Source organism: Aplidium turbinatum, chromosome 7, assembly GCF_918807975.1.
Source record: "Aplidium turbinatum chromosome 7, kaAplTurb1.1, whole genome shotgun sequence".
Taxonomy (NCBI): Eukaryota; Metazoa; Chordata; class Ascidiacea; order Aplousobranchia; family Polyclinidae; genus Aplidium; species Aplidium turbinatum.
This window is the reverse complement of record NC_137478.1, coordinates 33565804-33586657: the sequence shown is the minus strand read 5'-3', so window position 1 is coordinate 33586657 and position 20854 is coordinate 33565804. Positions and strand designations below refer to the sequence as shown.

Sequence of the window (20854 nt, the reverse complement as noted above, 5' to 3'; positions counted from 1 at the left end):
GTGGCTTCTGTGTCAATCAGTGGCTTCTGTGTCGATCATTGGCTGCTGTGTCGATCATTGGCTGCTGTGTCGATCAGTGGCTGCTGTGTCGATCAGTGGCTGCTGTGTCGATCAGTGGCTTATGTGTCAATCATTGGCTGCTGTGTCGATCAGTGGCTGCTGTGTCGATCATTGGCTGCTGTGTCGATCATTGGCTTCTGTGTCGATCAGTGGCTGCTGTGTCGATCATTGGCTGCTGTGTCAATCAGTGGCTGCTGTGTCGATCAGTGGCTGCTGTGTCGATTATTGGCTGCTGTGTCGATCAGTGGCTGCTGTGTCGATCAGTGGCTGCTGTGTCGATCATTGGCTGCTGTGTCGATCATTGGCTGCTGTGTCGATCAGTGGCTTCTGTGTCAATCATTGGCTGCTGTGTCGATCAGTGGCTGCTGTGTCGATCATTGGCTGCTGTGTCGATCATTGGCTGCTGTGTCGATCATTGGCTGCTGTGTCGATCAGTGGCTTCTGTTTCGATCAGTGGCTTATGTGTCAATCATTGGCTGCTGTGTCGATCAGTGGCTGCTGTGTCGATCATTGGCTGCTGTGTCAATCATTGGCTGCTGTGTCGATCAGTGGCTGCTGTGTCGATCAGTGGCTGCTGTGTCGATCAGTAGCTGCTGTGTCGATCATTGGCTGCTGTGTCGATCAGTGGCTGCTGTGTCGATCAGTGGCTGCTGTGTCAATCAGTGGCTGCTGTGTCGATCAGGGGCTGCTGTGTCGATCAGTGGCTGCTGTGTCGATCAGTGGCTGCTGTGTCGATCAACGGCTTCTGTGTCGATCAGTGGCTGCTGTGTCGATCAGTGGCTGCTGTGTCGATCAGCGCATGCTGTGTCGATCAGTGACTGCTGTGTCGATCAGTGGCTGCTGTGTCCATCAATGGCTGCTGTGTCGATCAGCGCATGCTGTGTCGATCAGTGACTGCTGGGTTGATCAGTGGAGGATGTGGCAGATTGATTTTTCGTGTTATGTTGCTTTAACACGATGATGCCTTCAGCGGAGATGACGCAACAATGTACCGCCAGCTGATTGCATCGCCATGATCGCCGGGAGCAAGAAGAAACAAGTTTTTGAAACAAAAACATGTCACCTCACATCGTGACGTCACACTCCCAATCGAAAAGTTAATATTTTAAAGTGCCAGCGCCGCGGCGAACAATAACCGAAGTATCAATAGAGAACGCTTTGGAACGAGAGTTTTTCAATAATCGCTTTACGTCACGATTGCATCATGGAGACCCCATTAGCAATGCTTCATAGCTACGTCATCGCAAGCACGTTAACAACACAAACAATCCTGAACACTTCCCTTCAAGCCAGCGATCGAGAAGTTAGATACGAAGTATTTCAAATATTTTCGGGTGGCAGAACAAAAATTAGCCCAAATCTGCGTGATTTTATTGCAATGACCCAAATACACAAATCGAAATAGTTATCTGCATTGAGTTTGAGATAAAACACATAACTCCTAACATGGGCTCTATTTCAACCGTCAAGTAAGTAAATATACACTTCAGAAAAGGCTTTTTATTGTATGATATAATACTTCAATTAGTGGTTATCCAGTTTTTGTGATCAATTGGCATGAGCCAGGGCATTATACAACTAACGTGCTAATCTATAATCATGAGGCCGGTACTACTCTGGTCTATTTGTAGCCTACATTTTATTCCTTTGAGTTGATAGTTTTGAGAATGCAAATTACCAAAGTGTTATCACTTACTCTCAAATCTCTGTAAGACCCCTAGTTCCATCACCATAAAGCAAATATTTTCCTGTTACCAGCGTTGCCAGATGCTCTTCGAGCTTACAGCACAAGTGCTAAAATTTAATCCAATCAATCAATTAAATTTATTTCGGCATAGCTCCACAATCATTTCGATGCAGCCTATAACAGGAGTAAATATAACGTATTGCTTTTATTCATATGGAAGCTGCACCATAGAGGCAACGAGAACATCATGCGGCCCCACGATGCTTGGCATCAATTATAGGACCAACTTTACTTTTTTTTTTGTCGTATCCAGGCTTACGCCCGGTGGTTGAAGATTTAGATTAAGTGGACTGGAAGGCAAGGAAGCCACACGTCATAATTCATAAGCGTACAAAAGCAAAAACTCTCTCGTTCTAGTTGCTTAGCAACAGATCCTTCCAAAAATTACCAGCTCAACGATCAACAATCGGAAACTTTACAATCGGAATCACGGTAACTGGCCCTGTATCAGCGCTTCAAAGCTTCTACAAGCAGGCGAAACAACCAGGAACAACCAATCAGGGGCTTTGCCAGTCCGAAAATATAGATTCAAAATCAAACATTGGTAACAATTGGCTAAACAAGGTTAACATTCGCCATATAGCGCATGACTAGGGAACTGTGTTCCGAAAGCTAGTTCATTTCACTATGTACCACAACGAACCCGTAGCATCAGGCTGAAACATGTCGTTTGTATCTACATTGTGAAGTAAACAATGATCATGCTGCTAAAAGCAAAACTCAATCTATTGCTTCATTTTTCAATCAGCCAACCAATCAGCCAACCAAGAACACTTTTGGATACTGCATCACATAGGAAACGCTGAATAAAATTACAAACTTAGCATCTAGTTCATCAAAGGCCACATCGTCTATGATACTGTAGCAGTAGCAGTAGCAGGGAACTGTGTTCCATAAGCTAGTGCAAACTTCTACTACCACAGCGAACCCGTAGCATCAGGCTGAAACATGTCGTTTGTATCTACTTTGTGAATTAAACAACAATCATGCTGCTAAAAGGGAACTCAAATTCTTGTAAAGTTACCATGATGATTTTGAGGTAACTGCATCATTTTGATTAGCGCAGTTTTATGAAAGGATTGATCAGATTCAATTAATTCAATTTTTGTGGCTGCCAAAATCAACATGTTACAATTGTATAAATAAACAAAATTTGTTTAAAAGCTGCATCATGTTGGTCCTCCAAGAAATCGTCCAATTCGACAGGTTGATTTAGGCACCAACTGAATATGAAGATTTTTATGTAGCATAGTTTGCCCAAATATTTGTTCACGTTTGCTTGCATGCGAGAACAGGGAGCCGCCTCCCTGGCTCGTACGGCTATGCACAGTTGCACACTAATGTCGCTAGCCATTTGAGATAATTATAAAGGCAATCCTCTCGCAAACAAGCAAAAGTCTATAACCGAAAGATACCGCAGTGGATGATGGTTACCAGGTACCGAGGTGTGCTAGGGCAGGTGATATCATTCGGGAAAATGCCACTTTGAAAGGTGAAACAAGCTAGAACGTGACATAATTATTGATGCTTTTGTGTAAATGGATTATTTTTTTAAAAAGAGAAAACCTCCCGATACTGGTATGGCAATGCAGCTTGCTCACTGAATTCTTCCCAATATCCAAAGGAGTTCGACAGGGATGCATGCTCTCAAAAATATAATTTAATTTATGTAGCGAAGCAATAATCAAGGAAACGAGAAGAACACTGGACAGAAACGGAGTCAAATGTAATGGACAAGTGGAGAGCATCAAGTTATGCAGATGACACTGTCATTCTGGCTGAAACCAAGAAAGATTGTCGAAAAGTATGTACAGGACAAATTCAATGAAATCAACAAAAAATACGGAATGAAACTCAATTTGAAGAAAACAAAGACAATGCTGATCGAAAAAAGCAATGGAAATAATAAAATAAACATTAAGCTGGAAGGAGAACAATTGGATCAGGTCACCACGTATACATACCTAGGGTCCCTTATTACACAAGATGGAAGAAGCAACAATGATGTAAAAAGAAGAATCGGTCAAGCAAAAGCGTCATTTTGGAAATGCAAGGAATTTTCAAGAAGAGGGTTAGATTTACAATTAAAACTGAGATGATTATCTTGCTATATCAAACCAGTCATATGTCATATGGAAGTGAAAGTTGGACATACAGCGAAGAAATTCATAAAAAACTAATACTTTTAAACTCTGGTGCTACAGAAGAACACTAAAAATATTTATATAACAAACGCATTAAAAACGAAGCAATTAGAAAAAGAACTGAAGTGCAAGATAGATGGGAAACGATTTAGCAACAACAAAAGATGAAATTCGCGAGACATATTTTGAGAGCATCGGCAGGACAGCTACATGAATTGGTTATTGAAGGTATGGTGGAAGGAAAGAAGTGCAGGGGAAGAAAGAGGTAAACTTGGGAAGATGATGTAACACAGTGGGCAGACTTGTGAAGCATCGGAGAAACAAAAGAATCACGGCCAACCTTAGTCTCGAAGACGGCACTTGATGATTGCGCTTCATGTTTGTTAGATGTGTTGAAAATAAAGAAACGTAATCTTGAAGGTTTTTGAGTTCAATGTGAATGGCTGACGCAACAAAGGCAGACGGTTACTTACCGTCGGTGTCTTCATTGATTGTCACATTGACACTCGCGGTCAGGCACGATTGGTGGAGGCTCTCCGGGCACACTTGTTCCGCGTATGTGTTGGACAATTTCCCATCATTGTCCGTGATGTCGACTCCAACGTTGCAACGAAGCTGGCCGGTAGCTAAACGTCACAATACCAATGATGACATCACTATATAAACACGGGTGAAGAAAACAAGTGTCGTATTGTGAGATCATACGCAACATCGATGAATCTATCACCGACGTGTTTGTAGAACATACATCTCAGGAAGCAATCGACGTAAACATTCGAAGTTGTACCAAGAGCGCCAATGACGTCATGGCATGCCACCAGTGGGATGTTCATGAATTATATTTATTGAAGAGTATGACGCAGCTTATGTTCCATGAGGTATTTACAGCATTGTGACGCGAAAGAAATTTAATAATTAATGAAACAACCCCAGCTACAGATGTCCGTTTTCGACTGATGCGTGAAGTGGTTCAGTGAACGCGCAAACTATGAAGCTTCGAAAATAATGTAACATCATCGATTGTCTCCGAGTTTGTGATGTTACATGTCCACCCTCCTGGAGCAATTCTTTAACCCACAACAAGTGAAGTCTCTTAACGCGGTTAGTTATCATCAAATACAACGTCGTGAATCAGAAGTGGTACAAAGATAGACCATCCTCCTCAGAGGCTCACACGATGACAATTTCAATTGTTCTTCAACCATCCTCCCCAGAGGCTCACACGATGACAATCTCAATTGTTCTTCAACCATCCTCCCCAGAGGCTCACACGATGACAATCTCAATTGTTCTTCAACCATCCTCCCCAGAGGCTCACACGATGACAATCTCAATTGTTCTTCAACCATCCGCCCCAGAGGCTCACACGATGACAATCTCAATTGTTCTTCAACCATCCGCCCCAGAGGCTCACACGATGACAATCTCAATTGTTCTTCGTCTTCAAAGAATATTGCAACCCACAGGACTACCACGTGGTGGCGCAAGCAGGAAATGTTTTCCAACAAAAATCTCTTAATGGTCTATTGCCCCTGGCTTTATACTTTGTCTGCTTTGGCATGTACCGACATTACTTGAATATTTATGATACTTTTGTGCTCAGTTTACTGTTCTTCGTCGTATGAGCTGTTCTTCCGAACTATATGTTTGGGCATGATGTCATCAGCCACTCGACAGTCTCGTCATCCAGGGCCTTCAGTCCAAGCGTTCCATGTGGTGGTTGATGGATTGGGCAGTCATGGACGACATGATCTACTGTTTGGTTTGTGGCGCCACACTCGCATCCCGGTGAGGGAGCCAGACCCCATCTGCACATGTCTGAACGAAAGCGACCGACGCCGGTTCGTAGGCGGTTAAGCCGGACCCACGCAAGTCTTGCGAGGGACATTCCCGGAGGGTGGGGATTGACGTCTGTTTACTTAGGAAGACGATTTCTCTCCATGTGGAACCTTTAGTAGGTTTTGTTGCGAATTTATTAGTATACTAGTATCTACACATATATTCGATTAAGATATGTTCATGTTATCCGATGTTCGATCAAATATTCAAAGAATTGTCCGTTACTTGAGATGCCAACTAGTCTTACCGTGACGTAATCCACTAAGAATAAAAAACAGTGGCACTGCTTGTAACGACATAGTCCACATTGTCTTCTGCATTGTACATTGGATGATAATGTAATACACAATATGTTGTGTAATCTTCACCTGAAACAACAAACGACATGTGAAATACAAAATGGCGACGAATTACGGTGGAGCTGAAATCTTCAGAAACGAACAAATTGAATATAAGCATTGCAGCACCACCTGCGCCACATTGCAGCACCACTTGCGCCGAATAATTCATTTTCACACAATTTTAAGCTATTTAGGGCATCGTGGTCCAACCGCCGAGCATCGTGATCCAACTACCGAGCAACGTGGTCCAACCACCGAGCATCGTGGTCCAACCACCGAGCATCGTGGTCTAACCGCCGAGCATCGTGGTCCAACTACCGAGCATCGTGGTCCAACTACAGAGCATCGTGGTCCAACTGCCGAGCATCGTGGTCCAACCACCGAGCATCGTGGTCCAACCGCCGAGCATCGTGGTCCAACTACAGAGCATCGTGGTCCAACCACCGAGCATCGTGGTCCAACCACCGAGCATCGTGGTCCAACCGCCGAGCATCGTGGTCCAACCGCCGAGCATCGTGGTCCAACTACCGAGCATCGTGGTCCAACCACCGAGCATCGTGGTCCAACTACCGAGCATCGTGGTCCAACCACCGAGCATCGTGGTCCAACCACCGAGCATCGTGATCCAACTACCGAGCAACGTGGTCCAACCACCGAGCATCGTGGTCCAACCACCGAGCATCGTGATCCAACTACCGAGCAACGTGGTCCAACCACCGAGCATCGTGGTCCAACCACCGAGCATCGTGGTCCAACCGCCGAGCATCGTGGTCCAACTACCGAGCATCGTGGTCCAACCACCGAGCATCGTGATCCAACTACAGAGCATCGTGGTCCAACTACAGAGCATCGTGGTCCAACTACCGAGCATTGTGGTCCAACCACCAAGCATCGTGGTCCAACCACCGAGCATCGTGGTCCAACCGCCGAGCATCGTGGTCTAACTACCGAGCATCGTGGTCCAACCACCGAGCATCGTGATCCAACTACAGAGCATCGTGGTCCAACTACCGAGCATCGTGGTCCAACTACCGAGCATTGTGGTCCAACCACCAAGCATCGTGGTCCAACCGCCGAGCATCGTGGTCCTACTACCGAGCATCGTGGTCCAACCACCGAGCATCGTGGTCCAACTACCGAGCATCGTGGTCCAACCGCCGAGCATCGTGGTCCAACTACCGAGCATCGTGGTCCAACCACCGAGCATCGTGATCCAACTACAGAGCATCGTGGTCCAACTAAGCATTGTGGTCCAACCACCAAGCATCGTGGTCCAACCACCGAGCATCGTGGTCCAACCGCCGAGCATCGTGGTCCTACTACCGAGCATCGTGGTCCAACCACCGAGCATCGTGGTCCAACTATCGAGCATCGTGGTCCAACCACCGAGCATTGTGGTCCAACCACCAAGCATCGTGGTCCAACCGCCGAGCATCGTGGTCCAACCACCGAGCATCGTGGTCCAACCACCGAGCATCGTGGTCCAACCACCGAGCATCGTGGTCCAACCACCGAGCATCGTGGTTCAACCACCGAGCATCGTGGTCCAACTCCAACCACCGAGCATCGTGGTTCAACCACCGAGCATCGTGGTCCAACTCCAACCACCGAGCATCGTGGTCCAACCGCCGACCTTCGTGGTCCAACCACCGAGCATCGTGGTCCAACTCCAACCACCGAGCATCGTGGTTCAACCACCGAGCATCGTGGTCCAACTCCAACCACCGAGCATCGTGGTCCAACCACTGGGCATCATCGTGGTCCAACCACCGAGCATCGTGATCCAACTACCAAGCATCGTGATCCACGATGCATCGACAGATATTAGCCTATCCTTGGTTATTTTATGTTCTGTGCAACAACATTCCTGCACACATCGTTTCTCGGTATTAGAAAAGATTTCTGAAATTTTGGCTTGCGACCGAAGGCCCTCTGAGTTCGAAAACAAATTTGAAGATTTTGATGAAATAAAATCAAATCTTCAAAGCAACCAACTGGAAGATAGTGAGGAAAACCGAAAGTAAAAAAAAAAACACTTGAGAAATAGCATGTAGAGTTTCAGCTCTAACAATTTTGAACACTGTGTTGCAAGTTTTCAAATTGTCAGTCAGTATCAAGATAAATATCCCAAACAACAAATATACCACATGCTTGTGTGGGGTTATGTTTTGGACTTAAATTCAGGGCAATTCTAAGTTTCTTCCATCACATCAATAACATCTCAAATCTTGTGATTGACTGACAATTTTGAAAACTTGCAACACAGTGTTCAAAATTGTTAGAGTTGAAACTCTACATGCTATTTCTCAAGTGTTTTTTTTACATCTGGCAATGCTGTAGAGTTAGACGTCACACAAGTGAAAGTATAACAAGCCCAATAGTACACACTTGCTCATCTAAACTATTGTCTAACTACTCTATAGGCCTACTGGCAATTTTTTCTCTATGCCCTGGTTTTTCTTCTACCGAGTAAAATGTAGAACTTATCGCAAAAGTTCCCGTGCACTTTCAATTAGAAAACTTAGTTTGTTTTTTCTTTCTTTTTCACAAGCAAAATATTTTCTACGTCATATATGTTCGTCGTATCCAAGCTTACGCCTGGTGGTTGAAGATTTAGATTAAGCTGACGGGAAGGCAATGAAGCCACACGTCATAATTCATAAGCGTAGAGAAGCAAAAACTCTCTCGTTCTAGTTGCTTAAGCCTCATTCAAGAAACCTGTTCTCGCGCTTCAGCGGAAGAGTCGAGCTGCCGCTCGCTTGAGCGAAACAAAAGTGTTTGTCTTGCTTCAGCGCTAGACGCGACTTCGAGGATTGAGTGGCGAAAAAGGGGTTGTTTTGTGACGGCAGCAAGAACGAAGCAAAACAATCACTCTCCACTTCTCCAGATGTTCCTCCTCGTCGATTTCAAAACAAGATCGTTCGTCGATTGTGACGTACACTGCAAAGAAGATCCGATGATTTAGTTAATTGATTAATTTCGTTAGCAAACAAAGAGTTATTACATTTGATACCGTTATTAATGTTTAACAAAGCAAGACAGCATTTCCTGCAAAAGTATCGTTTACACTAGCAATGTAGTACTTGTACGCAGCGTTTATACTGGTAGTCCACCTCCTCGCTTCTCAATCACTCAAGGACAGTGGCTTTTTATAAAGAATGAAGTACAATGGTTATTGTCCGGCAATAGTTAACCAGATAAGCCATAAATAGCGAATTGATTAAAGTCCCATTGTCAATAACGACAACCAATTAGTCATCAGTATATCTCATTACATGTTTCTGCCAATTTTTCTTGTCGATCTTATCACGTCAGGGATTATTCTTGGCGAAAGTTTTGAACGTCAAGTGACCCTTGGCTGCCCTCTAGTGATAATGACTCCGACATTATGACGTCGCCGCCAGTGGACGATGCACCGCGACATTGTTTTGGACCAAGACGTTCAGTTGCTTCCAGCGAGTTGCAGACTACACGATGTCTGCCTTTAATGACTTCGTCTGTGAGAAGCAGTCAATATATCATCAAGAAAATATCCATCCAGATTGTTGTAATATTAACATCATTGGATCAACGTAGAAGTGTCGCATCAAACAGAAAGAGATCAAAGTTATAAATCAACAACTTACCTGATGCCTTCACTCCCTTTCCATCAATCTTTCTGCTTGGAATTCTTAATTAAAAGCACAAACGCCACTTCAAAATGTCATTTTGGATTCATTTCTAAACATTTCAACAAGTTTTCATGTAAAAACTAATTTGATGAGTCTCCTACTAGTCAGCAGTTGTGAACTGAGCAAGTGACAACTGAGCTAGCAGCATTTCAGCAATTATTTCAGCTTATTAATTATTTATTATTTATTATTATTTATTATTAATTTCTTAATTATTTCAGCAGCATTTCAGCTTAGCTCAGTGGTTACGCGTCGGGCTCAAGATCACACGGCGCTGGTTCGACTCTTGGGGTGTGCGCTTGAGCAACGCATTTCAGGACTGCTCTCCATTCAGCGACATCCAATGGATGAAATAATTCCCCGGCAACAACAATTTAACAATCGGAAAACTTCACTCTGCCAATCTCGGTAACCGACCCTGCGTCAAAAGCCTCTACAAGTATGAGAAACTACCAGGAGTAATTAACCTATCAAGGCTTTGTCAGTCCGAGGATAAAGATTCAAAAACCGAATAGCCTACTGCACATTATCAGACCATTGTAAATTACCGATAATTCATCTCCAAAATCAACAACACATTAAATGGTGTGAATATTCATACAAAATCAATAAGAGCCTATTAGAATATCCACACGTCATAACAGAGCTTGAAACTGTTTGAAAAAACTAGACATTTTGCGGTCGCGCTCGAGCAAAGAAAGGGAAATTTATACGACTATAAAGCAATCGGATCTCAATTCTCAAATCAGATCCAGAACAACTCCAATAAGCGATGAAGAGCCCTCCAAAAGCTTCTTCAAAACAGAGGAACAAAATTGTAAAAGCAGCTCTATCACTGAGATACACGACGCAAACAACACAACTCTCACAAAGAAAGAAGACATACTCAAAGAAGTACACAGCTTGTATGACTCCCTATAAAAGACGACATCAACCCTCAAGAACAGAACAGTTACCTGAACATTCTGGGAGAAGCCAAAATTGAAGAAGACCCAGCTGGTAGTTCTAAAAAGTCAAAACAGCTATTGAACGTCTGAACAAAAATTCTGCACCCGGGTCCGATGTTCTCGGGGCATTGCTTTACCAAAAGTGCTAGCAGTTCCTGAAACATCACATTTTGGAAATGCTTAAAAACTGCTTTTGAGAAAAAAAATGACTCCCTCCATGAGTGAAGCTAATCTTTAAACAAGGTGAAAAAGAAAAGCTTCAAAACTGGAGACAGATCTCTCTCTTCAACACAGACTACTAGTCAGCTGCATAGCCGAGTGGTGAGAGCCCTGGAACGCTGGAACGGCAATCGAAAGGTCGCCGGTTCGACACAAGAGCATGCAGCTGTGTCTTTGGCAAGACACTTAATCGCATGCCTGAAGGTGGACACGAAGATTGGCTTCCTTGCCTTCCCGTCTACCTGATCTAAATCTTCAACCTCCAGGTGTAAGCCTGGATACGACAAAATAACACAGACTACAAGGTTTTGAGTAAAATCCTCCCCAACAGACTCAGATCCATGATCACAAACCTGATTTGTCCAAATCAGAAATGTGGATTTGCCAAACCGCAGAATAGAGCATGTCACAATGAACATACAAGCCGCCCTGGAAGCATCTCAAACACAACACAGGGACTTGTATAAATGTATATCATGATAACTGACTTCAAAAAAGCCTTTGATGGAGTAAGTCACTCCTTATGGTCTACAGTACAACAAACCAAAAAGCAAGATAGAAGTAAATGGAGCCTTAACCAAACGAATCAACGTCAAAAGGGGCATTCGACAGGGATGCCCTCTCAGCATGCTCTATTTCATAATCCGTGCTGATGTGCTCAGCCGTCGTATAGAGAAAAACCAACAACGGTTTTCGCTTTTCCAAGTTTACAATCAAAATACAACAATATGCGGACGACACCACATTCACAACAAGAGACATTCCATCTGTCAAAGAAATCAACAGAAAAACTAACCTTGTACCAGACGATGTCCGGCCAGAAAGTGAACCAGGAAAAGACCCAGATCCTGGCGTTCAAACCTGATCTGGCCTATCAAGCGCTCAGCAGCTCTTTCCTGAAGTTGCGATCTTGAACAACATCAAGATCCTGGGCAGTTGGCTCGGAACAAACAAAACATAACTGGATAAAATGAACTAGCAGACCGCCATCAGAAAACTCAGACGATCGCCAACATCTACAAGCCATGAAGACGCTCTCTCCACGGAAAGATCTCCATCATCAATACTCTCATGGTACCCGTCACTTTGCATCTGCGTAGAGTGCTGCCAACACAACATCACCTCAAAGACATCTACAAAATTCCCTTCAACTTCCTCTGGTATCCTTCACCATTTGAACAATTCCAGAGAAACAAAACACTTCCTCCTGCCAAAGATGGAGCGGAGGCATCAACATAGTGGACATGCAATCTAAATTTCAAACAAGCCGCAGAATTTGCCATCTCCATCGTATAGAAGACGCCACCGAAATCTGGAACGAATGGGCCACGTTTAATTTGTGCCACAAAATGAGGCACATCAACCCTCTTTTGTTCTCCAACAGCGTTCCTCGTGCATCCAAATAAAGTATATGAGGACATCTTCAAATCTTCGAGAAGATATCTCTGGATATTGGCAACAGATACACATGGAGCACAAAATGGTCCACTATCCAAGCCCTGTGGGTGATCATGACGAAAACAAAAGACATCACAAAACATGACATTCCTTTGTCATCTGACATTTCCCTTCCTTTTAAAGATCTAAGGTCAGAAGAAAAAAGAACCAGTCGAGACTCTCTATTCAACCGCCCCTCTCAGCCATCCTCGGTGGTAGGGACCGCCCCTCTCAGCCATCCTCGGTGGTAGGGACCGCCCCTCTCAGCCATCCTCGGTGGTAGGGACGACTGATTGCAGCGGTGGGTCTCACTAGCACAGTACGGTCGTAAAACATCTTTGAAGAAGTTTAGACAGCCAAGGGCGTAACAACCCCTATTTAACCCGTCCCTCTCACTAGTCTGAAACGGCTCGATGCCGGAAGAGTGATTGCAGAGGGAAGTCTTTAACCGTACCTCTCCGTCGTTCCACTCGACCTGAGATGATAGGATTGCAGCTGCCCGTCCAAAGAAGACTCTGGCGTCAGTGAAAGCTACCCTTTCTCTGGCCGCCTCTCTCTGGCATCTCCACCGAATGAAATGTCAGACTGCAGTGGCCCTTTTCCATAAGCCTGTGCCCTTCTTCAAGCGGCCATCAAGAAGCACACAAATAAAAAAACTCAAATTAAATTAAAATAAATTCTCTACCAAAACGTGCTAGTTCTCGAGCTTGCTCCAGTCTTCTTCCTAGTCTGCTCCAACATCAGCAAGAGGAAAGTTGAGACAAGTAGATAAGCTTGAGACAGCCAATAACCTTTATTTTATACACCCACAGATTACCATCTACCGCGGTGGGTCCCTTCGGTCAGATTAAGCCACACCTCCCTGCTAAGTATCTTTCATGTAAGTATGGTGTGTCTGCTGAGTGTTTGGGTGTGTGGACGGCCCCCGGAGCGGATGCATTGCATTGATGATGAGTGAGGTAAAAATTCCATTTTATACGGAAAATTGTAAACATGCAAGGTATAGTGGTATCCATTTTGAACTCTGAGCGTTGTGCGAAAGACAAAAAAAGTTTTGTCTTTCGCACACCTACTGTAATTTGATCTACTGACGACCTACTGTAATTTGATCGCCGTTGCTTACCCCAATTCCAACCTCAAATCGGGCACTTGTTTCATCTGCCAGACCGCTATAATCATAACAACATAAAATAAAGACAGGTTATTATTATGAAATAATATAACAATGTAAGATGGAATAATTTAATGTTAGTTTTAACAAAGTCAAGTAAAGAAATAGTCATGCTATTCTTCCATGCCGATGCAGCGGCACGATTAGTCGTAATCCGCCCATACATAGCTGTAGTTAGTAGAGCAATACCCCGAGCACGATAGTGGTGGAGATGACCTATGAGAACAACATCTATACTCTCGCGTAGTAGTTTATTGCAGGAAGAAAACATATTGAATCCATCACAACAATCAGGGATGACCGCTCTGACACAATTAATACTAGAACGTAGAACAGAACTGCAGAATACTGATGGAAATCCAACTCAAAAACTGATATCCACACCCAGGGCTGCGATTTTTGCCTTTTTCGGTGACGAGGTCACTCGACACGCGCCATCACTATTCGACAAACGCCGTGCCTTACGAAAAAAAAAACGAAAAAAAAAAGGAAAATAAAAAGGAAAAAAACTGAGAGAGGACTAAACATCGTCAGGTCGAGGAACAATCGGGGGGGGGGGACCATCACGTGATGCAATCATAAGAGTGCTGACTTACGTAAACTTTCCTTCGCCAGGTACTTCAAAGCAAGATCTAAAAGCGACGCTTCACACGAGAAACTCCCAAGGCGTCAGCGCCGCCATTTTGAACACTGCGGTAGAATGCTTTGATCGAAGTTCCAACGCCTGGCATCAAACATTTCGCAACACACGTTTTATAAATGAAATAACCTAGGCTACGTTGAGTTGTCAACGTCTATGCAAGTTTGTATTTCGCCGTTTGAGCTAATTAACAATATTGCTCTGGTAAAATGACTGTTGGATACTTGCTATGAAAGTTTTTCACATGTAGAAAACAGCCTAGTTCCCGACCAGACGTTCAGAAATACATATGAAAAAAGCCGCTATTTTTATGGAAAGAAACATATTGAACACTGCGAGAAAATGCTTTGATCGAAGTTTTAACGCCTGGCATCAAATATTTCGCCACACACGTTTCCTGCTATTCGATACAACGGGTTTCTAACTTTCTTCGAAGTAGGCTACTGTCACGATTTCTTTCTATCTCTTACCAGGAAAAAGACTTGGAAAGATTCAATGACGTAGTTTAATGGGTCAACCGAAAAGCAGTCAATTAAATGTCGAATAATTCTACTAGCGAAATGATAATCTGACTTCTTGAAGAACTTTAACGAACGGCTTCTCAAATAACTCTAATTTCTGCATCAACTACCAATCCACAACTCATAGCACAACTCTCATAACCAACTCAATAATAATCATCATAATAATAATCTCAGAATAATCAGAATTACAAACTACACCACTATTTATAGTAGGTGGCTTCGGTCTGGTAACATCGAGAAGGTTACGTAATGTCACATTGTTCTGTCAAGTTGCAATAAATGTCAACGAGCAGAAGCTTATAGAAGTCTAAAGAATGTCACGTTCGCAAGAAGATTCTTACATAATAACGATTTCGCAATCGGGCATTTACTGATAAACAACCTTATGACGTCATGACAAACGACGCTCAGAAATCATGAAAAACAACAGAACCTTCTAGATTTGCATGCTTACAGATGATTCTAGAAATACGTTACAAATTTCTCAACCAGAGGTTACTTCAGGTCATAACCGATAATAACACACCGCACCAGAATTCCATAATGAAAACAGCACATTCTGTCAAGACGCAAAGCAGCCCGACGCGAGGCTTTGCACATTGATTGTGACATACGCCCCCCCCCTTAGAATATTGTTGCAAACAATATAACAACACAATCAATACAAAACACATTACAAAACAATTAATTACTCGATAAATCAATTCTCATAATTATGTTCAACGACTCAATAGTCCATCGTTGCATGATCTACCAACGATAACTTTTCTCAAAACAATAGTCACGTTTACTGTGAAAGTTTCCAACGTCCTCAATGTCTTCAGTGCATCGGCGAGCAAGATGACCCATTTTCCTACATCGGAAACACCTCCTCTCCGGACAGTCCTTGGCGAGATGACCTTCTTTATGACAGTTGTAGCAAGCCTTTTCATCAAAAGGGCAGCTCCTAGCTATATGTCCAATCTCCCCACATCGGTAGCAATGGTTGTCACGGCAACGTCTGTTTTCTGAATATCCGCCGTTAGCAACGCATTCCCTGGCGAAGTGTCCGCGTCTACCGCATCTATAGCAAACTCCAAATGGTCGTCGCCTGCCTCTTCTCCTCGGTTCTTCGCACTCGTAATATCCGTCATCGTGAGATCGTTGCTGATTATCTGCAGAACAATCTCGAGCAAAGTGACCATTCTTGCCACAAGAATAACAAGTAACTTCAGAATCTCTCTCAAAAACATTTCCGATTATCAGATCAACTAAAGAGTTTTGTAAACATAACGCTTTCACAGTCCCACTACAATACGGAGTTTCGATATATATCTTCGCTAACGGTCCTTGGATTGAAGTGTTATTTATTGACATCACAATTCCAGTTTTTCCCGTTAATTGACTGTCTTTAACCAAATCTCTCCTCACTATTATACCCGTAGAACCAGAATCACGTAAAACTTTTACCTTTTCGTTTCCAACTTTTCCATCCACTACTGGCAGGTGATCTTCAGGTATTATTTTTCTGCAAACATCTTCATCCGGTTTCTCCTCGTCAAGCGTGGGTTTAGGAATCATTAACGCACAACCGCATCAATAAACGTCCGTGTCTTTCTCATTCTTTCCAGACTGATTGGAAAGAGAAAACGACTTGTCCTTGCATTCCTTCGCTTCGTGTCCTTGCCTATTGCAACGATTGCACCACTTCCTCGATTCCTGATGATTTCTATTAGTCTTTCTCCGGCAGTTAACAGACTTATGACCTAAGCCATTACAATTAAAACAACGTACTTCTCTTGGAACAGCACCTCCTTTAAAATTATTTGTTTGTTCCTCGTCATTATCGCATGACAACGTCTCTTCAGTCGACAACTTCTCATCATGAGCAACTAAGTACTGTTCTGCCACACTGGCTATTTCTTCTAGATTCTTTGGACTTCTCTCCATTAGATAAACAGACAGATTTTTTGAACATGAATCTGTGAATTGTTCCTTAACTATAAGGTTTGCCAATCCGTCCAATGATTGGTCAGCCCCCGAAAGTTCAAACCATTTTAACAAAAGGTTTCTTAAACGTTCAATAAATTGACCTGGACTTTCGTGTCGTTCAGGCTTTGCCTCACGGAATCTTTGACGGTATCCATGCTCGGTAAAATTGTATCGCTTTAACAGAGCTAACTTCAATCTGTCGTAGTTCATGGCTTCTTCTTGCGAAAGTCTTGAATATACATCAAGAGCTTGTCCCGATAATAACATGCTTAGCTGGGTAGCCCACGTCGACTTCTCCAATTTGGCTATTGTAGCATATCTTTCATATCTTAACAAATAACTATCCAACTCATCTTTTTCTTCAACAAATGATGGCAAATCTGGACGTCTAACTTGCGCCACAATAACATCTCGAGCATTATCATTAGTAGAATTAGATCGCTCACCAATGTCCAGCTTTTGTCTTTCTAATTCAAGTTTTAACTTTTCCAATTCATATTGCGCTCTTCTTTCTTCAGCTTCTGCTTCGTACTGCCATTGAGCACGTTTTTCTTCAGCTTCTCGTTGTGCTTGTTTTTCTTCAGCTTCAGCTTCGCGCTGCGCTTGTTTCTCTTCAGCTTCTCGTTGAGCTTGTTTTTCTTCAGCTTCAGCTTCGCGCTGCGCTTGTTTCTCTTCAGCTTCTCGTTGAGCTTGTTTTTCTTCAGCTTCAGCTTCGCGCTGCGCCCGCTTCTCCTCTGCTTCAGCTTCAAGTTGTGCTCGCTTTTCCTCAGCTTCAAGTTCTGCTTTCCTTATTTCACGAGCAGCTCTTTTATCTTCTCTTTCGTCAGCTTCTCGCTGAGCTTTTTGGGCCATTATCTTGTGATACTCTTCCATCACAAACTGAGACTTTTCATTGTCACTCAGCCCCATTCGTTCAGCCATGCTCCCTAAGTCTTCAATCATCTCATGTTTGACGGCATCCGCCATTTTGACAGCTTGTTGTTAATTTATTATTCTTTCAATAAATCTTTCGGTATTCTTCGGTTTTTCGGTTAATCTTTTTCGGTTTTTCCCGGACGAGCCCCCAGAATGTCACGATTTCTTTCTATCTCTTACCAGGAAAAAGACTTGGAAAGATTCAATGACGTAGTTTAATGGGTGAACCGAAAAGCAGTCAATTAAATGTCGAATAATTCTACTAGCGAAATGATAATCTGACTTCTTGAAGAACTTTAACGAACGGCTTCTCAAATAACTCTAATTTCTGCATCAACTACCAATCCACAACTCATAGCACAACTCTCATAACCAACTCAATAATAATCATCATAATAATAATCTCAGAATAATCAGAATTACAAACTACACCACTATTTATAGTAGGTGGCTTCGGTCTGGTAACATCGAGAAGGTTACGTAATGTCACATTGTTCTGTCAAGTTGCAATAAATGTCAACAAGCAGAAGCTTATAGAAGTCTAAAGAATGTCACGTTCGCAAGAAGATTCTTACATAATAACGATTTCGCAATCGGGCATTTACTGATAAACAACCTTATGACGTCATGACAAACGACGCTCAGAAATCATGAAAAACAACAGAACCTTCTAGATTTGCATGCTTACAGATGATTCTAGAAATACGTTACAAATTTCTCAACCAGAGGTTACTTCAGGTCATAACCGATAATAACACATCGCACCAGAATTCCATAATGAAAACAGCACATTCTGTCAAGACGCAAAGCAGCCCGACGCGAGGCTTTGCACATTGATTGTGACAGCTACTTTTGCTTGTCAACGTCTATGCAAGTTTGTATTTATGTCTGACTTATGCACTTGTTGTTCCAAGAATGGAGAATTCTTTTGCAATGTGAATAAAGAATAGTAGACAGATAAACACGGTTGCAACTCGACTTCCTTCCACTAAAAGGGTTTCTGTACGTGATGGGCGATTTTGCACTTGCATTCACAAAAGCACACAACCTAGCTAGCAAAACCCGTCGTTTTTACATTGATTCAACGTCTGCAGACGTTGAATCGAAAAAACGAGAAGCGAAAAATATACTAGAGTAGTCTATCACGACCGCACTGTTTGATTTGTTGTGATGTAATAATACCAAACGTAGCGATACGCACGCTGTTACGTTAATTCACCTTAAATAACTCAGGGAGGAAAAGTAAGTTAATTTTGGGTTACCTTTAAAGTAAGTTAACAGCACAAATCGATTTAAATTTCCTGGAGGGTTATATTACGTAGGCTACCCAGACAGCAAAAATCATCATTTTACATTGATTCAACGTCTACAGACGTGAAGTCAATGCAAGAATAACGAATTTTGATACCTGCGTATCAATGCCCAAGAAGAAATTTACGTTTGTTTTACATTAATTCGATATCTAGCGACGAATTGAATTATCATAAAATAACGTTAATTGTTCAACCAGGTACCGGTAACAAATTAGTAGGTCACTGCGAGATGATTGCCTCGATTTACGTTTACACTAACATAATTTCGGCACAATTGGGATACTGCGAGCAAACACGAGTCTGTTTGATAAAGAACTAGCTGTCAGAATCGGAATCATCAGATGCTGTATCAGAGGATGAGGTTGTCGCGTCGTCACTAGAATACTTGAAGACGCAAAACTGCCCGTTCATGAACGCGCGATGCCATATGATCGGAAGCATTACTTTACTGCCCAAGAACCATTTATCGAATTTCGTACTACTTTTTTAACTTGACCCCGTAGCTTTTCTAATTCCAATTTGTTTCGCACCTAAACAACAAGGAAGCAAAACGTGAGATCAACATTACCACCGATGACGAACACCTCCCCTACTGCGCCGAACCCACCTACCTCGGCGTAACCCTGGACAGGTCACTCACGTACCGACGACACCTGGAGTCACTGGGCAAAAAACTATCTGCGCGCGTTGCACTTTTGAGGCGGCTAGCGGGTTCCGGCTGGGGAGCTGATGCGAAAACCCTTCGCACAGCTACCTTGGCCCTCGTCCATTCTACCGCTGAGTACTGCGCACCAGTGTGGTGCCGCAGCTCTCACACCCGCCACATTGACACCGCCATCAATGACGCACTACGCACTGTGACTGGATGCCTGCGTCCCACTCCAACGGACTGCCTTCCCATCCTTGCAGGCATCCAACCTGCTGAGCTTCGCCGTAAAGGAGCCATGATTTCCCTTGCTCGTCGCGCACTGGACCCCGACCACCTCCTCCACAGTACACTCCAGCTCCTACCTGGAGGACAGCAGCGACTGAAATCAAGACGCCCATTTGTGCCCGCCGCACGACAGCTTCTGAACAACATTGAAGATCTTGGAATAAGTGCGGCACACTGGACGAACTACACATGGAACATGGAGTGGCAAAACAACACCTCCGGACTCCGTGATTTCCTACTCGACGTCGATCCCCACCCTCCGGGAATGTCCCTCGCAAGACTTGCGTGGGTCCGGCTTAACCGCCTACGAACCGGCGTCGGTCGCTTTCGTTCAGACATGTGCAGATGGGGCCTGGCTCCCTCACCGGGATGCGAGTGTGGCGCCACAGACCAGACAGTAGATCATGTCGTTCATGACTGCCCAATCCATCAACCACCACATGGAACGCTTGGACTGAAGGCCCTGGATGACGAGACTGTCGAGTGGCTGATGACATCATGTCCAAACATATAGTCCGAAAGAACAGCTCATACGACGAAGAAGAACTTGACCCCGTAGCTTTTCTAATTCCAATTTGTTTCCGTCATAAAGTTCTTTACAAATATTGCAAAATACCCGCTAACTTTTCCTTCTGTTTGATAATGTATAGCAGGTAAATTCTACTTTTTAACTGTATCTTCTTTCACCATAATTTATATTCGCAACGACATCGGTAAACAATAAGCATTCGATGAAAAAATAACTTTTGCGTAACAATAAGCCGGTATTTATAAGGTTGCAAACTTTTTACAGTTCACAAGAGCATTGTCAGCGCATAAAATAGCTTGCGTGATGCTCTGGGCTACCGCCGTGTGACACGCGATGAAGAAACGCATAAAATTTCGTTTGATTAAACATTAAAGCATACCGCAATTGCCGCCGTAATCCAAGGTTTGTTGATTTAGCGACGGCAATGTTTTTGCTGTCGTAGATACAAGCTA

At 43.4% G+C, this 20854-nt stretch overlaps 1 protein-coding gene across 3 annotated transcripts in view; it reads right to left on the bottom strand.

The window, feature by feature from the left end:
* Positions 1–10776, bottom strand: part of LOC145774634 (uncharacterized) — a 28617-nt gene extending 17841 nt beyond the window's left edge. For all 3 annotated transcript variants that reach the window (XM_082585920.1, XM_082585922.1, XM_082585921.1), the window contains exons 1-5: positions 10759–10776; positions 9758–9851; positions 8850–9071; positions 6038–6158; positions 4425–4577 (exon numbers count right to left, since the gene is read on the bottom strand). In XM_082585920.1, the coding sequence (XP_082442046.1) occupies positions 4425–4577; positions 6038–6110 (226 nt within the window). In that variant the 5' untranslated portion in view covers positions 6111–6158; positions 8850–9071; positions 9758–9851; positions 10759–10776. The remainder of the gene's footprint in view (positions 1–4424; positions 4578–6037; positions 6159–8849; positions 9072–9757; positions 9852–10758) is intronic.
* Between the last annotated feature and the right edge of the window lie 10078 nt (positions 10777–20854).